Genomic DNA, 22,047 nt, shown 5'->3' with positions numbered 1-22,047 from the left:
TCCCTCACCCAACCAGAGATCACTCATCACATGCACAAGGCTTTGCCTCAGGGGGTCCAGACCCAAGACATCTGTCAACGCACACACTCTTACTCTCGACATTGCCACTCCTCCTCAGTCCAGACTTTTCCACCGTATCCTCGACAATTCCTGGGCTTGACATCAACAAAATCTGTGTCCTCCACCTCTCTTTCAAGTAGCTGATGTTTGAACTCTTCCTGCCGTCAGTCTCTTTTTGTACTGGCTAGTTCCTCATTCTGTCTACCTGCCTCCTCCTGCTCTTTCCCCTTCCTCATCACTTGCCTTTTAGTGACATGCACGGAGCATGGTGGCTGTGGGCAGTCAGGCCTGACGATGTTTTAGGCCCTCATTTGAAACAGTAAATTTTCCGTCACTTCTCAGACGTTGGCAGCGAGGGACCAACTCATCAGCTCTAACGCCAGCTCTGGGTTCCAAATGTGTTCCCTAATGGGATCCCAGATCTCTGAAAAAAACCTTCCTTGGGAGAGGAAAGAGCGTCTGTGTCCTGAAAGGCCCTCCGTCCACTCACGACCATCAAGGACCACCCTGCTGTGTGAGATCTGAGAGTCTTTGGGGTAAGGATTCTGCTTTGCCAGATGAATGGCAGAAATCGCAGGGACCCGAGAAAACAGAGCTAATTATAACATCCATCCTAGATCGACTGGGTATGATTAAGACAGCCTCATCCAGTGGATAGAGAAAGAAAACAGTAAAGAATAAGCAAAATAAAACATTTAATGTGATTTTTAAAAAAAAATCTTTGTTGTCAACAATTTTCCAAGTTCTAATTTCCCACGAGAGTGGGATTGTACACACTGGGAGGTGTGGAAAAGACACCAGCAATGTTTATAGTTTGACCTACTGACCACCACCCTAAATGGGCAGTAAGACTCCAAGATTGACCTTGTATCTGCTGGCCAAATTGTTTAATTCCTTCCTACTGTTTTCTTGTAAAACAAGGCACCAGTATCTTACCCTATCAGCTCCAAGAGGATAGTGAGCCAATTTACTCATTCATTCAACAAGCCACCCAAGCCAGTTAGGTGGTGGGGGACAGTGTTGGGTGTTAGGATATGGCCCCTCAGTGCCTGCCCTAGAGAAAGGAGCATCCTCCTATGGGACAAACCACAGCCGCTCTGACTCTTTATTTCTGGGGTAGCAGAGGGTAAGTCACGGTGAAGCTGGGCTGTCACAGTGTCTTCTCTCTTGAGGAGATGCTGTGGGGATGTGGTGGGGAACAGCCTTACCCCAGCTGCAGGCACAGGAAGTCCAATGCACAAAACGTTGGCTGAGGCTTATTTAAGGTTCCCTTCCCTTTTTTGCCCCCCCTCACCCCTTGTATATAGTTTAAACTCTCCACACTAGGTCATTCAAGCCTGGAGTCACCAGAAAAAAGAAGTCGCTGTTTGGGGGATGGCAGATGATCAAGAGTTCGGACAGCTGCGATGAAGGATTAGTTGTGGGTTCTTCCCAGTGCCTCGCTGCAAACTGTGTTGCTGTTCCATGTGCAAACACTATTAAGTGAGAATGTTTTCTCTGGCACCAATCCACCTTCTCCCCACAGTTTAAGTATTGAATTTTTTTAAAAAAAAACGAAAGTAGCGTAGGTTTACAGCTCACATTTAAAACTTAAAAACATTATTTCCATAAATGTTGGCAGAAACCAGCGCCTGTTTATTCCACCAGCAGTCATAATAAACCTTTTCCCACTGACAATCTAACAAATCATTTTCTGTTTGCCACTGAGTTTGGCTCAATAAAATTTTTGTGCTCTTTAAATTCCCTTCGTAAGAACGCCTAAAAGCAACCTTTCCTCAGGCGGCCTTTGTGGTCTCCGTTCCCACTGTTTTTCTCCTGGATCCCAGAGGTGAAGACAACAGGTTCGTGGCCGTAATTAGAAAGTCTCAAGACTCAGAAGGATATTAGTATGCTGAATATGTTGGTATCTAAGACATTTCAGACAATCGCTTTCAAATCTATTTGTACACACAAACCACCCCTTGGCCATCCACTGTTAAAGTCTGAACACTGACGGGGCCCCAGCGGGTAGCTGACACACCCTACCTAATGGGTGCCCCTACCTGGGTTACCTGAGTGACAACGAAGCTGGACAGACGACCTCCCCTCCCGCCCCCACGGCGGGTAGCCTCTCTGGACAGGCCGGCATGAGGAAACCAAACAGAGCAACCATTGGGCTCCATACAGGTGGGTCAGAGGGCAGGCAAGGCATCTTAGGCGGGTCTGGAAACTCCTACAAAGCTTACAAATGTGTTTGTTTTTTCAAAAGACAGACCAGACTGATGCTGGACCCATGAGGTCTCAGTCCAGGAATCTTCTAGGCTCTTCCAAGAAACCCACTCGGGGAGGTGCTGGGTTGATGTTGTTGAGTGCAGCCTGAACACTGAGGTTTCATGGTCGGTTTAGAGAAATTGGCTAACTTTTTTTTTTTTTTTTAAGATTGGTTTGGTTTCTTTTGAAATAAAAAAAAAAAAATGAGTAAGTCGGTTCTACCGCCTTCAATCAAAGCGAATTGCTGACAATTTGATCATACTGTTCCCAGGTTTCTTCCTCGGGGGAACATTGCTAGGATGGGGGTGGAGGTGCTTTTCAATCCCCAGTGAAGAAGAGGCCAAGTTCAGAGAGTGAATGAAGGATGCTCACCCACCACACCACCCCCAGCCACCCGTGTAACAACATCATCTGCAAAAAGCTCAGCCCAGGCTCGGGAAGAGGACCAAATGGAAGCTCTATAGGGCAGAGGGGGAGAGTTGGACCACCCAGCCCAGCCTGGTCCCTGTGCTGGTCTCCTTGCATTTTCTTGCACAGCTGCGAAGGGCAACTGCTGCCAGGGGCTGTAAGGGGAGCTGAACCACCTCCACTGACTCAGGAATCCTGGGGCAGGGCGTCTGCTCACTGTGTCCCCTCTACTTTATAGTCCTGCCCTCTGACCCTCCTCCCCACTGACTTCAAAAGGAAGCTCCTCTGGTGTGGTAGAGGGTGGGTGGGGCTAGGGAAGAAAAGGGAACCCAGCATTCTGTGAGTGGAAGCTGTGCAAGATCTGACTCATGGCTGGGCAGGAGGGTGCCCTGATTTGGAGGCTGCTGGAGACACAAGCATAGCCATCAATAATGCTGATTAACACTGATTCCTTTGGCCACACAGCCCCCCACGAGTGCAGACTCTGTTGGCGTGGGCCAATTCAGCCAAAGCCAGAGTAGCAGGTTTTTGTCTAAAGGTGGGTATCCTAGGAGATCTCGACACGAGGATCTTGTGCAGATAAAAGAGGAAGTGCTCTCAGGGGAAAGGAGAGAGGGAAGCAGGATAGTACAGGAGGGATCGGATACACCTGAGTTCCCAGAGTGGCATAGCGAGATGTGGGAGAAAGCAAGCCTGGAAACGCAAAAATATATGAGTTTTCCACCCCTGGTGGATCACCATTACCATAAAGTCCCTAAATTCTATTTCCTTTCATTCCTTTCCATGCCAAATGCTGTGCCAGTCAACTCCTGCCCTTATTTTTCTCCATAGCAATGATCACCCTTGATACTCCGCGTAGTTATTCTTGTTTATTTCTTATCTGTTTCTCCTTACAGAATGTAGGCTTCGCAAGGGCAGAGCTTTTTTGCTATTGTTTTGTGCAGTATCTCCAGTTCCAGGTCAATGCCTAGCACATAGTAGGTACTCAATAAATATTTGTCAAAAGACTGAAGCTAGACTCGTCTGCTTTCTTCTGTTTCCAAATCTGAGACAAGAGCTACATATTGTCCTCAAATGGAATCGACCACCTACTGCAAGACTTTGGAGATGCAAAAGTGTTGGGCGAAAGCTATATTTCTGCATGCTACACTGTTAGCCAACTTCTTTTTCAATGAGTGCCTGAAATGATGCCGGTCAGATTATGTGTAGACCATCATGGGATGTGGAGAAGTTTAGCCTTTGTCTTCCATCATCTTTCTTGGATCAGGGCATGGGGATAAAAAAGACTAAAAACTAGAAAAGCAGAAAGGCCACAGTAGATTTTCACAATTATCATCTTTTAGGAGTATTTTTCGTATTTAAAAAATAATACTGATTTTCTGTGGGGGGAAAAAAAATGGAAGACTGTCCTTCCATCCAAAATGGTGAGAAAGGCGGGTATGGACATGGAGAAGGCAGGTTTGAAGATGGGCAGACAGATGTGAAGATGGGGAGCAGGTACGGTCACAGGGAAGGCAGGCTCACCCCTTGTTACATATAGTGAGAGACGGGGCCTTCCCTTTCACGTCATAGAGTAAAGAGAAGGCTTTGAGGTATCAACAACTTGGGTTACTGGGTAAAGGAAGACAAAGAATCTGTGTTTCCTGAACATCGAGGGGACGTCTCTTTGGCTGCTGTGGACTAGCCAGTCTCCTCCAGCTCCAAGAGGTCATCCACGTATTCCACAACCTCTCCCTGTAAAAGACAACAGGACACCTCTGTTAAATGGGTTGCCTGACTTTAAAAGTGCTGGTGAGCAGACACTGCTTCCAAGAGGCCGCTGTCAGCTGCCTGCTTGGGCTGGAGCAGCCTTTCTCCCCTGCCCTTGGGCTCAGAGGACCTGACTTCTCCTTGGGGGCTCTTCGCCTTCTTCGCCATGTGAACTTAGAGTCAGGTGCTCTGCAGCCCCCAGAGAAGGCCTGTGTGAGGTAGGCGGGCCAGCCCACCCTCTGAAAAACGCTTAGCGCCCCCTCTTCCGTGCTTCCATCCCCCTTCTAATAGCAGTTATCCCACAGGAAGACTTTCTATCTGTTCCCTTTCTGCCTTGATCACCAGTCTATGAGCTTTTCAAGGACCAGGACCTGGGTTATTTTTCTTCCCCAGCACCTGGCACACAGAAGGTGTTCAGTAAACCTACTAAAGGTTAAGTGATTGAGTGTATATGTGCATATTCCTGGCGTGACTAAAGCAGTCATCCTACTGGGGTACAGTGGGACCCACTTGCTCACTGTCAGTCTCAGGAGCCCACCCATTCTTTCTTTGTGCAATCAGTCAGAAGCCTCAAACTGAAAAAGCCCAGCATACTTTCTGATTTACTTCTCTGCATTGATTTCTCGTCCGTAACACACCTGGGCCACAAGTGGATGGTGCGTTCTTTTTACTGCAGAGAATGAATGAATCACCAAGAAGCCAAGTCCCCTCCCTGTGAGGGTCAGCACAGGCCAGCCCCACCAATGCTGACTACTCCCTGGTAAAACTGAGCCTCCCTCAAAGAGGTCACCATCCCAGCTCAAGAGCCTATTTGCTTTTTAGATATTTTAATGCAGATTCATAAAATCTCTCAGCATTTGAGAATAGTTGAAAAATCTATCCAGTACTTGAGTCAGAACAGGGGGTCTTAATATTTTTATCAAATACCTCTACCATGTCATGCCTGAGACTAGAAAGCTTTGGGAAAGAAGAAAAGGGAAAAAAAAAAAGAAAAAAATACAAAATATAAAAAAAAGAACAAAACAAAACAAAAGTGTTGCTTTCTGAATGCCCAAAGGAAAACATGGTATAGTAGAGGAATGATTACATGTATGACCATGACTTCTGTTCCTAGATTCATTGTTTCCTGCCATGTGGCTTCTGTGACATGGGGATGATGGTATTGCTTGCTTTTAGTTCATTAATTAAAGGAACACGTCCTCCTATATGGCCTGTTGTGGTGACCACTGGTGCCTCGCTCAGATCTATTTTTCGGTGTACCCAACTCCCAGCTGTTGGGAGCATAGCTTGCTAATGGCTGATAGCTGCCCATTCTCTGGACAATTGATCTTGGCCGAAAGGAGCAGCCCTGACAAGGAGTTTACACACCAACCCCTCTGGCCTGCAGCAACCGAGGAAAGACTGATAAGGGGGCCACAAAAAGCAGGAAGAGCTTGGTGGTACAAAAATCATGCTCCAGAGCTCCTCTGGGAGAAAGTGAAGTTTGACTCCAGCTGAGACCACGTTATTTGCAAAGCTCTCGCTTGCCTCTCACTTCCTTTCCTCGTGGAGAGCACTCCCTCAATAAATCACTCCAGCAAATTATAATCTATTTATTTTAGACTTTGCCGAAGCAAACAACCGTCAAACTTGAAACTTGAAGCATCTATTTCAGCCTGCTTTTTATAGTTCCTGAAACTATAACGGGCCTCTGCAAAATTTTTAACCATGCATGTAAGCTTTGAGGAGCTCTTGTGCACATTTCAAACCCAGAAAGATAATAAATAATATCACAAATATCAGTAGCTAAATTGTATTGATGCTTTGTTTCAAAGTAGTATTTTGTCCTTTGGAAATTTTAAAGATTAAACTAAAATTTTTATTGTATTGTTTATATTTTATCTAAAATTATGAATAATTGGAAATCTAGGGAAAAAACCAGCTTGTTTTTAGAGAAGTATTAATTCTTTCACAATTCTAAAACCTCAATTAATATGCTAATTACTTCCAGGACCTTCAACAGAGTCCTTTTATCTTGAGAATGCCAAGTCTAAATCCCAGGAATTTTAAAGCCTGGAAAAAGCCTGGTCTTTTCAATGGATGATTACTAACCAGCTGTGTAACTTTGAGCGAGTCACTCTATCTTTCTGAATTTGTTTCCTCATCTGACATGAGAGAGCTTTAGTGAATCCTCATGACAAAAACATTCAACAACTAGTACTAGAAGGGGAACTTCCTCTTCAAAACAAACAAACAAACAAACAAAAAAACTCGCAAAAAAACCAGAGCTAACAACATACTTAGCGCTGAAAAAGAATGCTTTCCTTCTAAGATTGAGCAATATCTCTAGTGCCAGGTCAGTGCCTAGCACATAGTAGGTGCTCAATAAATATTTATTCAAAGAATGAAGCTAGACTCGTCTGCTTTTTTTCCATTTCTAAATCACTGTACTGGAGGTTTTAGCCAGGCAGGGCAGTTAGTCAATCAATCAATCAATCAATTAGAGACATCTAGATTGAAAAAGAAGTAAAACTACCTTGATTCATAGATAACAGAAACTCCTAAGGAATCCACACACACACAAAAAAACCCTATTAGAACTAATAAACAAGTTCAATAAATTTATAGGATTACAATATCAATATATAAAAATCAATTGTATTTCTATACACTAGCAATGGACAATTAAAAAATAAAAATAAAAAAACAATTCCATTTGCAATCATATCAAGAAAAACAAAATTTAAGAAAACATTGGTAAAAGTAACTAAAGAAGACCTAAATAAATGGGAAGACATCCCATGTTCCCAGATCAGAAGAGTTAATATTGTTAGGATATCAATACTAATACTACCTCTAAGGTGATTTTCAGATTCAGCACAATTCCTATTAAAAATCTCAGCTACCTTCTGCAGAAATTGGCAAGCTGATCCTGTAAGTTATATGGAAATGCAAAGGACCCAGAATAGCCAAAGCAATCTAGAAAAAGAAGAATGAAGTTGGAAGACTCACACTTCCAATTTCAAAGTGTAGTACAAAGCTACAAGTATTCAAGACAGTGTGGTGCTGGCATAAGGACAGTAATCTAGATCAATGGAATAAATGTGAGAGTCCAGAAATAAACCCTCACATTTATAATCATTTGATTTCCTTCAACAGTGCCAAGAGAATTCAATGGGAACAGAAAGATTTTTCAACAAATGGTGCTGGGACAACTTTATATCTTCATAAAAAGAACGAAACTGGACTCTTACCTCGCATCATATGTAAAGTTAATTTAAAATAGATGGTATTTCTAAATATAAGTGTTAAAACTCTAAAAATCTTAGAAAAAAATACCGGAGTAAATTTTTATGAGCTTGGATTAGGCAATAGGTTCTTAGATAAGACACCAAAAATGCAAGCAACCAAAGAAAAAATAAAATAGATCTCATCAAAATGCTTTAAGGCTCCATTAAGAAAATGTAAAGACAACCTAGATTGTCTGGCAGGGGACTTATAACGAGATATATAAAGAACTCTTACAACTAAACAATAAAAAGACAGCTAACCCAATGAAAAAAAATGGGCAAAGGATTTGAATAGACAAGACATTTCTCCAAAGATATACAAATGGCTAATAAGCATATAAAAAGATGCTCAACATCATTAGTCATTAGGGAAATGCATTTCAAAATCACAGTGAGATACAACTTCACACCCTCTAGAATGGATATAATAAAAAAGAAAAACACTACCAAGTACTGAGAAGACTAGCAAACTCAACTTTCATACACTGCTGGTGGGAATGTAAAATGGTGTAGCTGCTTTTGAAAGTCATCTGGCAGTTTCTCAACGAGTTAACCATAGAGTTACCATATGACTCAATAACTACGGCTAGTTATATACTTAGGTATATAATCCTGGGTATAAGAGAATTGAAAACTTATGTCCAAACAAAAATTTGTACACAAATGTTCATAGCATCATTATTCAAAATAGCCAAAAAGTAGAAACAACCCAAATGTCCATCAACGGAGTAATAGATAAACAAAATGTGGTATATCCACACAGTGGAATATTATTCATCAATAAAAATGAATTTTTACATATAACATGATACATGTTACAACACGGTTGAACCTTGAACACATGCTCAGTTAAAGAAGCCAGTCTCAAAAGATCACATACCATATAATTCCATTTATATAAAATCCCCAGAACAAGCAAATCCATAGAGCCAGAAAGTAGATTAATGGTTGCCAAGGGCTGGGGACAGAGGTGAAGGAGGGAGGGGCAAAAGGGAAGGAATGAGAAGTGACTAGTAATAGGTTCAGGGTTTCTTTTGGGGTTGATAAAAATGCTCTAAAATTAGATAGTAGTGATTGATGCACAACTTTGTGAATATAATGAAAACTACTGAACTGTATACTTTAAAAGGGGGAACTTTATGGTATATGAATATTTCAATAAAGCTGCTCTAGAAAAACATAACAAGGGAAACTGCTCATATTACAATGTTAATTATAAAAGCCATGACATGAAATTACAACTGAATTTATAATGAATATATATTGGAAATATGTAGGAAAAACTGGAAGCATATACACCAAAATATCAATAGTAGCATGTCTCTGGATAATTAGGAACTCAACTCCTCCCCTTTTTCCTAAATACATCTTTCTCCACTTTTTAAACCATAGCAGCCCACTTTGTAGCTAGCCAGCATCCTTTTCTTTGCAGCATCCTTGTGATCTTATCTCAGGCTCTGCTTCAAGAGAACCCAACCCGAAACACATGGCACGTGTATCACTTCCTAGTTTATAAAGCACTTTCACAGGTAGCACAGTATTTCATTCTCCCAACTCTGTGAGGTCAACGCTATTCGTCCCATTTTATAGATAAATGACTGAGGCCCCGAGAAGTTAAATGAATGCTAGTGATGGGCATATCCCATACAAATTCATGCACAGAAAAAAAATTCCACGATGATGTCTCATTTAGAGGTGTTTCACGTGAAAAAAAATTCCACGATGATGTCTCATTTAGAGGGCAGTGGAAAAAATTCCACGATGATGTCTCATTTAGAGGTGTTTCACCGAAAACTGGGGCAGTGGAAAGAGCAGACAAGGAGGCTCAGGGCCCCTGGATCTGGCCTAGCAACTCACAGAACCTTCCTGTCCCTCAAGCTCCTCACCTATGAAATGAAGGGTCAGACGAATTCACTCTTCCAGCTCCAACACCTGGCAAGTCCCAGGCTGTCTTAGAAGGCATTTTCCAGTTTATTCCAAACACCTCTCTAAATGCTACCCCTAATGATGGCTTTTCTGTGACTAGCCTGCCCCAACTTTTCTGTGACTAGCCTGCCCCAAAACGACTGCTCCATAAGCAAAAAGGGCGTTAGCTGAGAGTCAAGAATCCCAAGGAATCTCAGAGAATGACTCAGAGCAAGGACCTAATTTACAAAACAAACAAACAAACAAACAGATAATAATCTCATAGAAAAATTGGGATGAGGGTTTCCCAGTGTCTTCTGAATGCTGAGTAATTGAAAATTCACTATGTTTTTATAACGTTAAAAAATGATGGTTGGACGGGTCCATCGCACCAGTCACTGGCAGGGAATGCGTCACTTCAGCCTGGGTTCCTAGAAAGCCATTCTTGCCCACACCAGTGCTCCGATTTCCATTAGAACACCCACAGAAACTGCATTTCTCCATCCCCTTCTGCTTCTTATTTCAGCGATGACTCGCCTTCCAGGGATTTTAGCAAAGATGTGAGTAACATCTTCTCTAGGCAAGACATGTGCTCAACATGAAAACTTACCTCATCATCATCCATTATGTTTTCCTTAGCAAAGTCATATAGCTCTTTCTGGAGTGTAGTCACGTTAAAGAACTGAACTGCTTCCTGTTGAGACACAAACAGAAAACAGTTTACATGACCAAACTTTTGATGTTAGAACGGGGAGAAGGGAGGCACAGGGCATGGGGTTTCTTATGGGGGTGATGAAAATATTTAAAATCAGATAGTGGTAATGGTTGTACAACTCCATGATAATGAAACCATGAACTGTGTACTTTAAAAGCGTGACTTTTATTGTATTTGAATTATATCTCAATTTTTAAAAAGTGGGCAACTGCCTATAAATGAGAGACTGTGTGTGTGAGAATGTGTGCGTGTGTATGATTATGTGTACGTGTATAGGCAGGGGAGTGAGGTATGAGGGAAGATGGATGAACGGCAAACCAGGAAAGTATACAGAAATCCCAATGAAAATACAAGTTAAGAACAAAGAGCGTTGAGAGAAGAGCTTTTAAAAGTAATATATAATCCATGAAGTTCCTGACAACAAACACATAGCTGAGTTTTTCGATTATGAGAATTAAATGTTGGTCCATCCATAAAAGAACCAATCATGGAGCTGTAGGTGTATGGGTGTGACACAGAAAATATTCAAATGAATTGTTACAAAGACACAGCAAGTTGCAAGACAGTATACGAAGTATAATCCTGTTTCTATAAAAACAAACAAATACATGTTGTGTATATGAGTAAATGCATAGCTATAAGTAAAGAGATGGTATGGAATTATGAGGGAATTTCATGTTCCAAGTAAAATATTCCTGTGATGTTTTCGATCTGTAGAATTCTGCCTGATTTAAAAATCAGAATAAAGCAGTAAAATGCTAAAAGACAAAAACTACAGAAAAACAATGAATTTCCTTTCATTTCCGAAATACCCCTTCCTCTCAAGGTGCAAAGCCATCTCAGGAAAGTGAGAACGAAGAGGAAAGGAGCCGTGATGCCTGGACTTACAGGTCTGGGCTGGAAATGATCATCCAACAGACCCCACTTGTCCCTGTGGTACTGGTAATACACCAGGTTCTGCTGCATGACCTTGTCGTCGTGGTCGAAGAGCAGGTAGCTGACCGCACAGGGGGCCGCGTTCTTCAGGTCACTCACTGGGGTCCAAAGGAGAGAGGGACAGGAGATCAGCCGGCACCCGCTGCAGTTCCTCTCGCCAGCCTCCCCTTCCCCCTTCTCCCACCCCTCCCCCTTTTTTGAAGCACAGCTTCCTAGAAGAAAAGGTCGTGAACAAGCCCCTTCTCTGCAGGCCCTCCTTCTGAAAACCCGCCACACACTGGAATCATCCCTGGGTAGGTGGTTCACAGGCTGGGTCTCCAGGGCAATGTGGAGGCCAGATTTGAAACATGCAGATAGATGCCTTTGCAGAAATGGCTACCACATTTCACCTCATGCTCGCGTGCCCTGAGCTGCTCTCACATCCCTGGAGCATCAGAAGGCTGGATCCCAAAGCCTCGACTGTCACGGGGCTGATGAGCTAGGGAGGACATGCTCAGCAGATGAGGCCCCTTTTGGGTACCAAAGTGCCTGGGTCCCATGTGGATGACACAGCAATCCTCAGACAGGTAGGCTCTGCTATAGTTAAACCAAATCTAGAAACTCCAAAAGGAGGGTGGACTCTCTGGGCTGAAAAAGATTTGAAGAGTTACCTGGCCTTGTCACTTCCTGGAGGTGAGGGTCTCACCTCCAGCCTCACTCCCTAGAGTTGCTCTACCTACAGCACTACCTTCTGCATAGGGATTTGGCAGGGGTTGGGATTTGTCATAGGGGTTGGGATTTGTCTTAGGGGTGGGGGACAGGATGAAGAAGTGACGAGACACAAGCCCTTGGGTATTTATTCTGGCACTTTCCACTTCAATTAAAACCCAAAAACACTACCTTTGCTAAAGCTCTGGTTGGCCAGAATAACAGAAGCGAGGGTATGAGTAAATTTTGCCACCCAGTGGCTATTTCTGGTAATGACAACTTTAAAATCAGGGTGTAAAGGCCCTTACTATTCTCAAGGCCTGCAGGGCTGGGAAAGGGTTCACGTATAAATAACAACACCTGCCCTCAAGAAATTTATTTCAGTAGTTAATTTAGAAAGAGTTCAAAACTGGGCAGACTTTCAGGAAAGCAATTTCGAGAAGTAAATTTTACTCGTACTGTATACCTATAACCCCAGAAGCAAAGATTTCCTGGGGAGCAGCAAGCTAAGCTAGAAATTTTGGTTTACCAGTGTTTATAAGTCTCCGCCACAGTTTCTGACACACAGGGAGATTTTCAGAGCATGTGAGGATTTCAGAGGACCAGTGGGCTACCAGAGCCTGGATGTGCCTGGAACACTTTTAAAATCCTAGTGTTCTGGCTTTGTGTTCACATAACCAAGCCCTGCTCAGAGACGAGATGACCCCATGTTTCAAAGTCTACCTCAGGGCTAGCTCAGGTAAGTGCCAATGCAGACTTCATGACAATGAATTAAAACACAAGCTTATGTTTCCATCCCACTGAAAAGCTTTAAACTGTGAATCCAAGATTGGAAAAGTGTTGATAAAAGTTGAAGCTGGATGATGGGCAGACTATATAGTTCATTGTAATATCCTTTCTACTTTCATATATGTTTTAAGTTTTTCATAATAAGTTTCATAATAAGTACATAATTTTTCATCATTCTCATTAAAACAGGCCTCTTCCAAGTGTGAATGAATAAAAGCAAACAGGTAAAACGGGGGTGGGGAAAGGGGAGGCGATAGAGATGGGAATGGGTGGTTTCCTTCAATGTCTCTCTGTACCTCTCCCAGACGTTTGGTTTGCTACAACAAGCCTGTCCTACAAGCCTTTTTGAAAGAAAGCACTAATCAATCACTTCTATTAAAAAAGAGGGCTCTTGTCTACGGCCATGCCGCCCTGAACAAGCCCGATCCTGTCTGATCTTGGAAGCTAACCAGAGTTGGGCCTGGTTAGTACTTGGATGGGAGACCACCTGGGAATATTGGGTGCTGTAGGCTTAAAAAAAAAAAAAAGAGGGCTCTTCACAAGCAAAAACACTGCCTAGGAGAAAACTATTCCCTCCACACTAGAATACAGTCAATAAATATTTGCTGGGGACCAACCATGAGCTCAGCGCCATCTCATTTGAAAGCATGTCCATAAATTATATAGAACACGACTGTTGTCTTCTATGCTAAATAATCCTCTAATGAACAACAGGTGCCAGTGTTACAGTGACAAATAAAACCTCAACCTTGCCATCCATGAAAGTGGACTCTGGGAAAGACACCTGTTTAAAACACACCTCACTTTCCTGTTGATTTTAGACACGTCTTAACTAAGGAATATTTTTCCTCCTTAGATGAGGTTCAGGCTGCCATAAGATCAGTTCCTCCGTGGAGAGAGGCAAGTTACTTTACTCAGGAAGACCTGGCATAACAATCTTCATTAGAAGCAAAATTTTAAAAATTAAAAAATATATGTATATGTATAGAATTTTTTTTTCTTTTTGTCCTGAAGAGGGCAAGAGATGGGATAAAAAGGTAGGTGGCTGTTGCAGAAAGAGAGAACCCAACAAAGAACAAAATGGCCACAGCAGGGAAGAAGGCTATAGAAGCCAAGGTCACTCTGCATCCCCAAGACCAGCTACTTCTGAGTTGGAAGGGTAGCCCAGGGACTCCAGCCAGATATCTGCCACTGGACCCACGTATTTCATCAGTAGGGCAAAGTACTTCCTGCTGCAACTGACTCTAATAATTCCCCTATGCTTGTCACTGAACTGCCAAGATACATGCTGCTCAAATAGTGGCACTTGGCAGTCAGTCACAGGAAGAGGAAGAAAAGCCAAAAAAGACAGGCTCTGAAGTCTGAACTCTGAACTACTTTCCCGCTCACATTCGTTTCCCTCTGTCCACTCGAAATGTTCTGACTGACAAACTCCAATTTCAGGCCAAGGGAGGACCAACTGCAATGAAACTCCAATAATCAGAAAAGGAAGGCCGATGATGGGGAAGAAGGGGCATAATGACAAAAAGAACAAACACTATATACAGTTTGCTATGTGCCAGTGTGTGAACACCCTCAGTATTCCATGTCTGTCGACTCATTTAATCTTCGCGACAAATCTTATGAGGTTAGTGCCATTACATCTACTTTAGAGAAGAGGAAACTGAGACACAGAGAAGTGAGCGACAAAGCTGGAATTCGAACCCAGGCAGCCTGGCTCCAAGGTTCAGCAAAGCTCAGCACCAGGGCCAATGATGTGACTTTGATGAATTCTCTCATAGGTAAGCGTTAGAACCTCTATTCTACAGATGGGGAAGCCGAGTCTTACAAGGATTAAGCACCATGCCCAAGATCTCATGAAAAGGATTACTTACACTTATAATAAGCGAACTGCAAATAGTGATACATGGTTGCCACAAATTTCTCCACTGGATAGCCTCCTATAATTGGGGTGAGGTTCTCTTCGCATTGTATTTTGCATTGCAGAACTTCTACATAATGATCTGAAAGAACACACACAAATTTTCAGAGCGATGACCTTTCTTTTTTCTAAGATTTTTATTAAAATATAGCTAACATACAATATTGTATTAGTTTCAGGGCATATACCATAATTATTCAACGTTTATGTACCTAAAGAAGTGATTGCCATAAGTCTATCATTAGATTTCTTAATAATACTTCTGTCCCACCTCTCCAATGACAAAGGCAAAAAGTAAAAATGATACATAATAGAGATAAAATATTTGCAATACTTATGCTAAAGGATTAAAACTTTTAACATGCAGTTTCTTTAACAAGAAAAAGACAATATAAATATGGCCAAAAGGTTGTTAACAGAGAAGAAATTATAAAAATGGCTAATTAACATTTTGAGAAGATGCTAAACTTCATTTGTAATTAAGAAATACAATCCCATATAAAACAATTTTAATTGTTAAATTGGCAAAATATTTGAAATTTGATAATACACAGTGTTAGGAAGAGAATGGTGAGACTTACACTCTCATATTCTGTTGGTAGAAGCAAAACGAACAAATTTTTCAAAGAGCAGTCTGGCAAAATTTATCAAAGGTTAAAATACACATTATATCCTCCGACCAGTAGTCTAGTTCAGGGAAATTGTCCTTAGACTTATGCACACATAGCACTGTTTGTAACAGCAAACAAATGGAAATAATCTAAATGCCAGTCAACAGGATGATGATTAATAAATTATGGTACATATTAATAATAGAATCTATATAATCTTTAAAGAGAATGGATGGACCTACATATATAATAATATATAAAGATATCAAGGACTATATTTCCCAGCCTCCCTTGCAGTGGGTTGGGGCCATATGACTAACTGTGCCAATGAAATGTAAATAGCACTAATATAAAATATTGAACATCGACTCTAATCGAAAAATGAAAATTAAAAAAAAAGAAATGTGAATAGTGACAACTAATGAACGTGACTTCCGGGCCTGGTCCCCAAAAATCTCCCACATGATACTTGGTCATCTAGTTCCAGTCAGGACCCTGACTGATACAGAAGGAGGCTTTTTTTCCCACAGTCTATATTTTTTGTGTCTTTCACATTTTATACTACGTGCATATATTACCTACCAAAAAGAAAAAGTTTGAAATTAAGTATAATGTACCACACCAGTGAGACACCATTTCATTAGAGTTAGGAGGTAAGACTCTGCAGTCAGAAGGCCCAGGTTCAAGTCCCAGCCCTTCCTCTGAGGACAATAATCATAATACTTAACCTCTCTATGCCTCAGCTTTGTCAGCTATAAAATGGGGAGAATGCTAGTATTTTCCTCATAGGGTTGCAAAATTGAGATAAAACACATAGAAAGCATAGAACAGGTTCTGGCATTTAGTTGGAGTTTAATAAATGTTACCTTTTCTAATAACTATTATTTATCTTAGTCAAAACACTATAGTTCCAAGTAAGCACCCTTTTTTGCACCTGTCTCTTTATTCTGAGTGTCAGGTGTACTCTTGACACTTATATGCATAAAGGGAGCTTGGAAGGGGCAACCCTACACTAGCAGAACACTAGTTAAAAGGTGCCGCGTGAGGTCCAGGTGTGAGCACCGGCAGCTGCCAACATCACAGAGAGAGAGACAGCCGGACATTCTGTGCTCACTGATGGGAGAACTCAGCACCTACTAGGAAGTGGTCTTGTCTCCCAACCCTGACCAAACAACCAACCAACCAAACAAACAAACACTGATCAAGCCTCTACATCCAACTATCAATTTATAAGAAATATAGAGGACAGAGGACCATGGGGCTACACTCAGCAAAATCCAGGGTGTGGGAATCTCTACAAGATAAATGACTCAGTTTCTTCAATAGCAAGAGGGAAAGAATATGGAGGAAGAACCTATAAATTAAAAGAGATTTAAAAGGTAATTGATTTGCTACAATATGCATAAACCTTGAGGACATTATGCTAAATGAAATAAGCTGTCACAAAAAGATCGATACTATATGATTCTGTTTATATAAGGTACCTAGAGCAGTTAATTTCATAGGGACAGAAAGTAGAATGGTGGTGACCAGGGGTAGGGGTGAGGAGCACAGCAAGTTAGTATACAAATTTTTTTTTTTCTGTCATTTGGTTAGTTTTAGTTTGGGAAGATGAAAAGGTTCTGGATATGGATGGTGGTGACGGTTGCACAACCAGGTGAATGTACTTAATGCCACTGGACTGTATACTTAAAAATGGTTATTAACAGTAACATTTTATGTTATGTGTATTCTACCACAGTAAAAATTTTAAAAGATAACCAAGTACAATGTGTGCACCTTATCTGGAACGTGAGTCAAACGAATTGTATATGAAAGGTACACACATGTTTATGACATTTCTGAGATGATTGGAACATTGATACGTGATGATGAGATCAAGGAATTAATGTTAAAATCTTTTAGGTATAATAGGTGGTTATGTAAAAAAAGAGTTCTTATATTTTAGAGGCATATACTGAAATATTACAAATGAAGTGATGTAACATCTTGGATTTGCTTCAAAATAACATGAGAGAGGAAAAAGTAGGTGGGAATTAGATGAAGCCCAAAGGGCCATGAGTTGACAATTGCCAGCCTGGGTCATGGGTACATGGGGTTCATGATCTGTTTGAAACCTTCTAAAATAACAAGGTTTTGTTAAGAAAAAAAAAAAGGGTACTTTGTTAAGAAAAAAAAAAAGACACATGAACAAAAAAATGATTAAAAAAAACAAACTCTAGATTCAATAACTTAGAGCTGCCAAACTACGGGATTTCTACAGGCCTTTACCCAATGGAGTGTCCAGTGACATTCTGGGAGGCAGATGGCGCCCAGCCCCCTCTCAGGCTTATTTGGCCAGGGCACCCTTTCTTCAAGGTACAGTTCTAGGATCGGTGTTCCCAAAACCAGTTTGGGAAATCTCTTCTGGGTCATTTCCCAATTTCTGGAGCAAAACTGCCCATTAAAGGTTAAAGAGAAATCCTAGGGACATCTAGGTTTTCTCTGATGGTGTTTTAATTTTTCTTTCTTTCTCATTTTTTCCCATGTTTTCTCAACTTCCTATAATGAGCATTTTTTTTCCACAAATTTTTTTTTTTTTTTTTTTAAGCGACAACTACTTAGAAACTCATAATACTCTTCATTCTACCTTTATATGTGCTGGAAATTTTTCGCCATCAGAGATATTTCATAACACGAGGCACGAGTTACTCATAGGCCTTTTTAATTTTAATTTTAATTTTTCCAAAAGCCTGTGGGGAATCTGTAATCAAACCAGGCCGATACGGTAGACTTCCTCCACAAGCCTGTGTTTGTACATAATATTCATTATTTCTCCAAGTCAAAGACCGATCTATGTAGGTGGTAGCCACCCCACCCCAGTTACCCATTCGTATTTAAGCTCCAAAGTTCTTCAGAGGCCACTCGAGTCATCGAGAAGGCATGTAGGTCACACAGGGGCAGCTATACCATTTACCACCCCCACCAACCTGCTACGGAAAGATAGAAATCCTTGAAGTCCTTGATCTCCCTGGAGCCCTCACACGCTGCAAGACACTCATAGAAGGCTTTGAAGAAGTCGGGAAGGGCCAGCTCCATGTCTGTGATGGATGTCCTCCAGTTCTCGCCATTGTACGCCCGCACCGCCCGGATGAACAGGCTCTGGGAAGCAGAGAGAAGTCAGTGAAGCTCCCAGACATGAAGGGAGAAGGGCCTGTCATCCCAAAGGGAATCAGGCCATGATAGAGCTCTAGTCTCACTAATTCTGAAGAAACCACACAGACTCTTAATTAAATGTGAAGCCAGTTAGTGACTTACTTACGTCTAGCTTTTTCTATCCTGTGTACAATGATACACTTATTTTAATTCAAAAAGTAGCAGGCACTTGATAATAAAATCAAATTAAAATCAAGGAAAAAGAGAAAACAATAGTGACATAAATCAGAGCAGTGGCCGCCAGGGGCCAGGGGTTGGGGCAAAGGCTTGACTGCAAAGGGGCATGAGGTGAACATTTTAGAGGAGATGAAAATATTCTACATTGTGATTTTGGTGGTAGTTTAGTTACACGACTACCCATATTTGTCCAAATTCATGGATTTATTCATTTTAAATTGGCAATTCAATTTTAAATAAATTATACCTCAATAAAATTAATTTTTAAAACCGAATCAAAGAAAAGATATAAGCTTGAGAGCAGGTATCACACCCCTCTTCCCCTAACAGAAAAGGACAGAACAGTAGGGCCATGCATCAGCATGAGTCACTGAGGAGAGTGGCCACATGTCAGACAGGGGCAACTTCATGGAGTTTCTGCTGACTGCTGGTTGAATCAGGTGAGACACTGGTCTCATAAGAGATAAGTAGAGATCTTGGATACACACAAAAACCTGTTAAGTCGGAGGACTCAGATCAGGCCCTGAAATAAGCAAGGGAGTCGCCACTTGCAGTTTCCTTTAAGCTGCTCCAGAATGGGGGTATCAGAGGGACACCCCTTGGACCTGGAATTTTCACCAAGCTTAAGGCCTCAGGTAGAGAGAGAGAGTGGATCTTCCTAAGCCTCCTGGGCAGGCAGCATCCACTAGAAACAAGACAAGCAGATAGAGCACTGCAGAGGCCTGGCCTGGAGACGGGGTCAATCAGCAGCCACTCCAGGCAGCTGGCTCTGCAGAAGCGGCAGGATGGCAGGAGCAAGAGGAAGGCCAGGCAGAGAGAGGGAGCCCCATAGGCGCACAGGAGGGCAGCCCATCACACCCAGCAGGACTCCAAAGAGGAAAGAAGGGTCTAGCTACTTGCAGTGCACTGACCACAAACACTCAGCTCTGTTCCCCAAACCCTGTGAAAAAATGACAGTGAAGAGAGTAAGAAGGTATAAATACTTTTTTTTTTTTTTTAATGGGAGAATGAGAAAGGAGTAAGCAGCAGACAGGCGATTTCGACAACCTTTGGGAAGAGAGAAAACCAAATTATCAGAGGAAGGCCTGCAGGGAAAATGAGCTACACAGCCCGCTGGCACTTGCAAGCACCAAGGACCATGGACGGCTGGTGCAAGGTACAGAATGAGAGCAGGGCTGAAAGTCTGAACAGGGATATTGAAGCCGCAGGTTCCCGCCCAGCACCCCACTGCTGACCCAACGGATCACAGCTCTTCAAGCCAGTCTTCCGTTGAGACTGGTGGAGTATTCTTGAGACTCTACCCTTAACAGCTGAGGGGTCAGGCAACAGGCACAGCAGCACTGTGGTTGAGGCACGGAGCTAAAAACCAGGGAGCACATGAGGTCTCCAACTCAGCTGTGAGACCCCATCCCTCTCTCCATGATGGCTTTCGAACACCAGCGGACAAGCATGGATGCCCCACCAGCCCTGCAGAAGGCTGGAGAATTCTTCCCTGGAAAACTAAAGGGCCCCCAGAAAAGAGACTTCATACACTATGTTTGAGGTTCAAAAAGTGAGCTTATAGCCTGGTCACACTATGGGAAACCCCATACTCAGACCTTGGGACCTAATGGCTCCCCATGGAGGCTTCCATCACGTTTCCTGTTTTCAGTCTGGTCCTACCTTTCACTGGTGTCCATGCCCCAAGGCCTGAGCTCGTGTCCATGCCCCAAGGCCTGAGCTCAACAGACCCAGACTATACTAAATGCTCAGAGGGGTTAGATTCTTCCTCTTCTTATTCTCATCAATCTCCATCAGAACTCCCCTTTGCAGATGCAGAGATTTAAATAGCCTCTCAAACAAGTCAGCCCTCCTAGCTCAGTATTCTCTTTCCACCTTAATACACATATACGTTGTGTGTGTGTGTGTGCATATGTATAAACATAGCTCCTAGTTTCATCAAAAATGGAGACTTAATGTTTCTCTTTCTCGTGTTCTTGGTCATTTGGGGAAGATTTCCAAGATACGTCTTTATTCTACCATCATAAAACTGAACAATCAAATGACCATATTTCTAAAATGTAGCATTTAAAGGAAAGGTGGCTTTAATAGCATCACGGACTGTAAAATCTCATTCTTAAAAGGATCATTTATGCTGAAAAGTCAATCATTTCTATTGTCATAATATTCATTCAATGTCATTAAAAATCACTAGAAGTCCTTCGATATCTATAGCTGTTCATTGAGATACACTTCTTCAAGAGTTCACATTGTGAATAACCCCTGTATAAAAATCCAAACATACCTCGTATGACTTGGTTTCCAAGTCTTTAATGTAGTCCTCAGCATCAGGCAAGCTCTTGTAATAAGCCATGTTTCTCTTCATCATTTCGTCATCAGGGTGCTTCAGTAGAAAGGTGTGGGCAGCTGCAATGGCTTTCGGAAAATTATTTGCCTAAAGCACAAAAAAGTAAGATGAAAGCTACTTAATGGATGGTGAGCAGTGACTTTTGCAAATCGAGATCTGTTCGCTCCTTCAGTAACTTAGTGTTTCAACATGATGTTTCCAGCTAGGGGTTCAGTGACTTCCAGGGCCCATTGAGACCTTGTCCAGCCACTCCAGATGAATATTTATTCCCTGAAGGTGACTAGATGGCCTCTGTGTGCCTTTCTCCATCTGTTCTCCACCGTGTCCACCGCCTTCCGTGCCCTAGGAGGCTGGCCTCTACGAACCATAGCAACAGACTCTCTTGCCCTCTAGTTTCCATTGGGGTTCATTAATGAGGAACCCCAGCAGGGGCACCAACAGGAGACTGAAGGAAAGAGAGGAAGGTTGGGTTACAGTCTCCTGGCTCCCTCCCTGCATAGTCACCTCGGGCTGCTAATTATCCTTTAACTGAAGGTCACAGCTCCTCTCAAAGTCCCCTCTCTAAATAGACTCTCTCTTTGCAGGTTCTCTCCTTTGCCCCTTTGGGCTTAAGGATGGTCACACCCCACTGCTACAAGCCTTTGTAAATGACCGCCTTAGTAAATGTTCCTCTGATCACCCAAATGACTATACCACATCTTTTCTGCCAGAATCTTGACAGATTTATTAATATATTCCCAAATGTCTCACAGAAGCTTCTGCTTCACCATTCTCGATGACCCCCACCACCTCCTCACTTACTCATCCATTCACTCAGCAGACATGGTAGGCATTGTTCTAGAAATGAGTCGGCAACAATGAGCAAAATAGGGGGTGGGGAATCCCTGCCTTTGTGTACCATACATTAAATTAAGTCCCGCCTATCTTCCAGCAACCTCGATTAAGACCCTCTCTTTATACGACCCCACGTTCCCTGTCTTCCCTCTTTTCACACCACTCCGTGGGCTCAGCTGTTGTCCCCCTCCCCC

At 42.3% G+C, this 22,047-nt stretch overlaps 1 protein-coding gene and 1 pseudogene across 1 annotated transcript in view; one reads left to right on the top strand and one right to left on the bottom strand.

Moving 5' to 3' along the window:
• Positions 1-3,568: 3,568 nt before the first annotated feature.
• The window catches only part of CRTAP (cartilage associated protein), a 22,554-nt gene continuing 4,075 nt past the window's right edge, over positions 3,569-22,047 (bottom strand). Inside the window, exons 2-7 of the mRNA XM_006905727.3 lie at positions 20,957-21,106; positions 18,270-18,441; positions 14,643-14,771; positions 11,245-11,390; positions 10,252-10,335; positions 3,569-4,452 (exon numbers count right to left, since the gene is read on the bottom strand). Coding sequence (XP_006905789.1) covers positions 4,399-4,452; positions 10,252-10,335; positions 11,245-11,390; positions 14,643-14,771; positions 18,270-18,441; positions 20,957-21,106 — 735 coding nt within the window. The 3' untranslated portion in view covers positions 3,569-4,398. The remainder of the gene's footprint in view (positions 4,453-10,251; positions 10,336-11,244; positions 11,391-14,642; positions 14,772-18,269; positions 18,442-20,956; positions 21,107-22,047) is intronic.
• On the top strand, positions 13,162-13,280 carry LOC112470332 (annotated as a pseudogene).

This window comes from Pteropus alecto, unplaced genomic scaffold, assembly GCF_000325575.1.
Source record: "Pteropus alecto unplaced genomic scaffold, ASM32557v1 scaffold10, whole genome shotgun sequence".
NCBI classification, from domain to species: Eukaryota; Metazoa; Chordata; class Mammalia; order Chiroptera; family Pteropodidae; genus Pteropus; species Pteropus alecto.
Note: the sequence above shows the minus strand (reverse complement) of the source record. Positions and strands in the feature narration are given on the sequence as shown.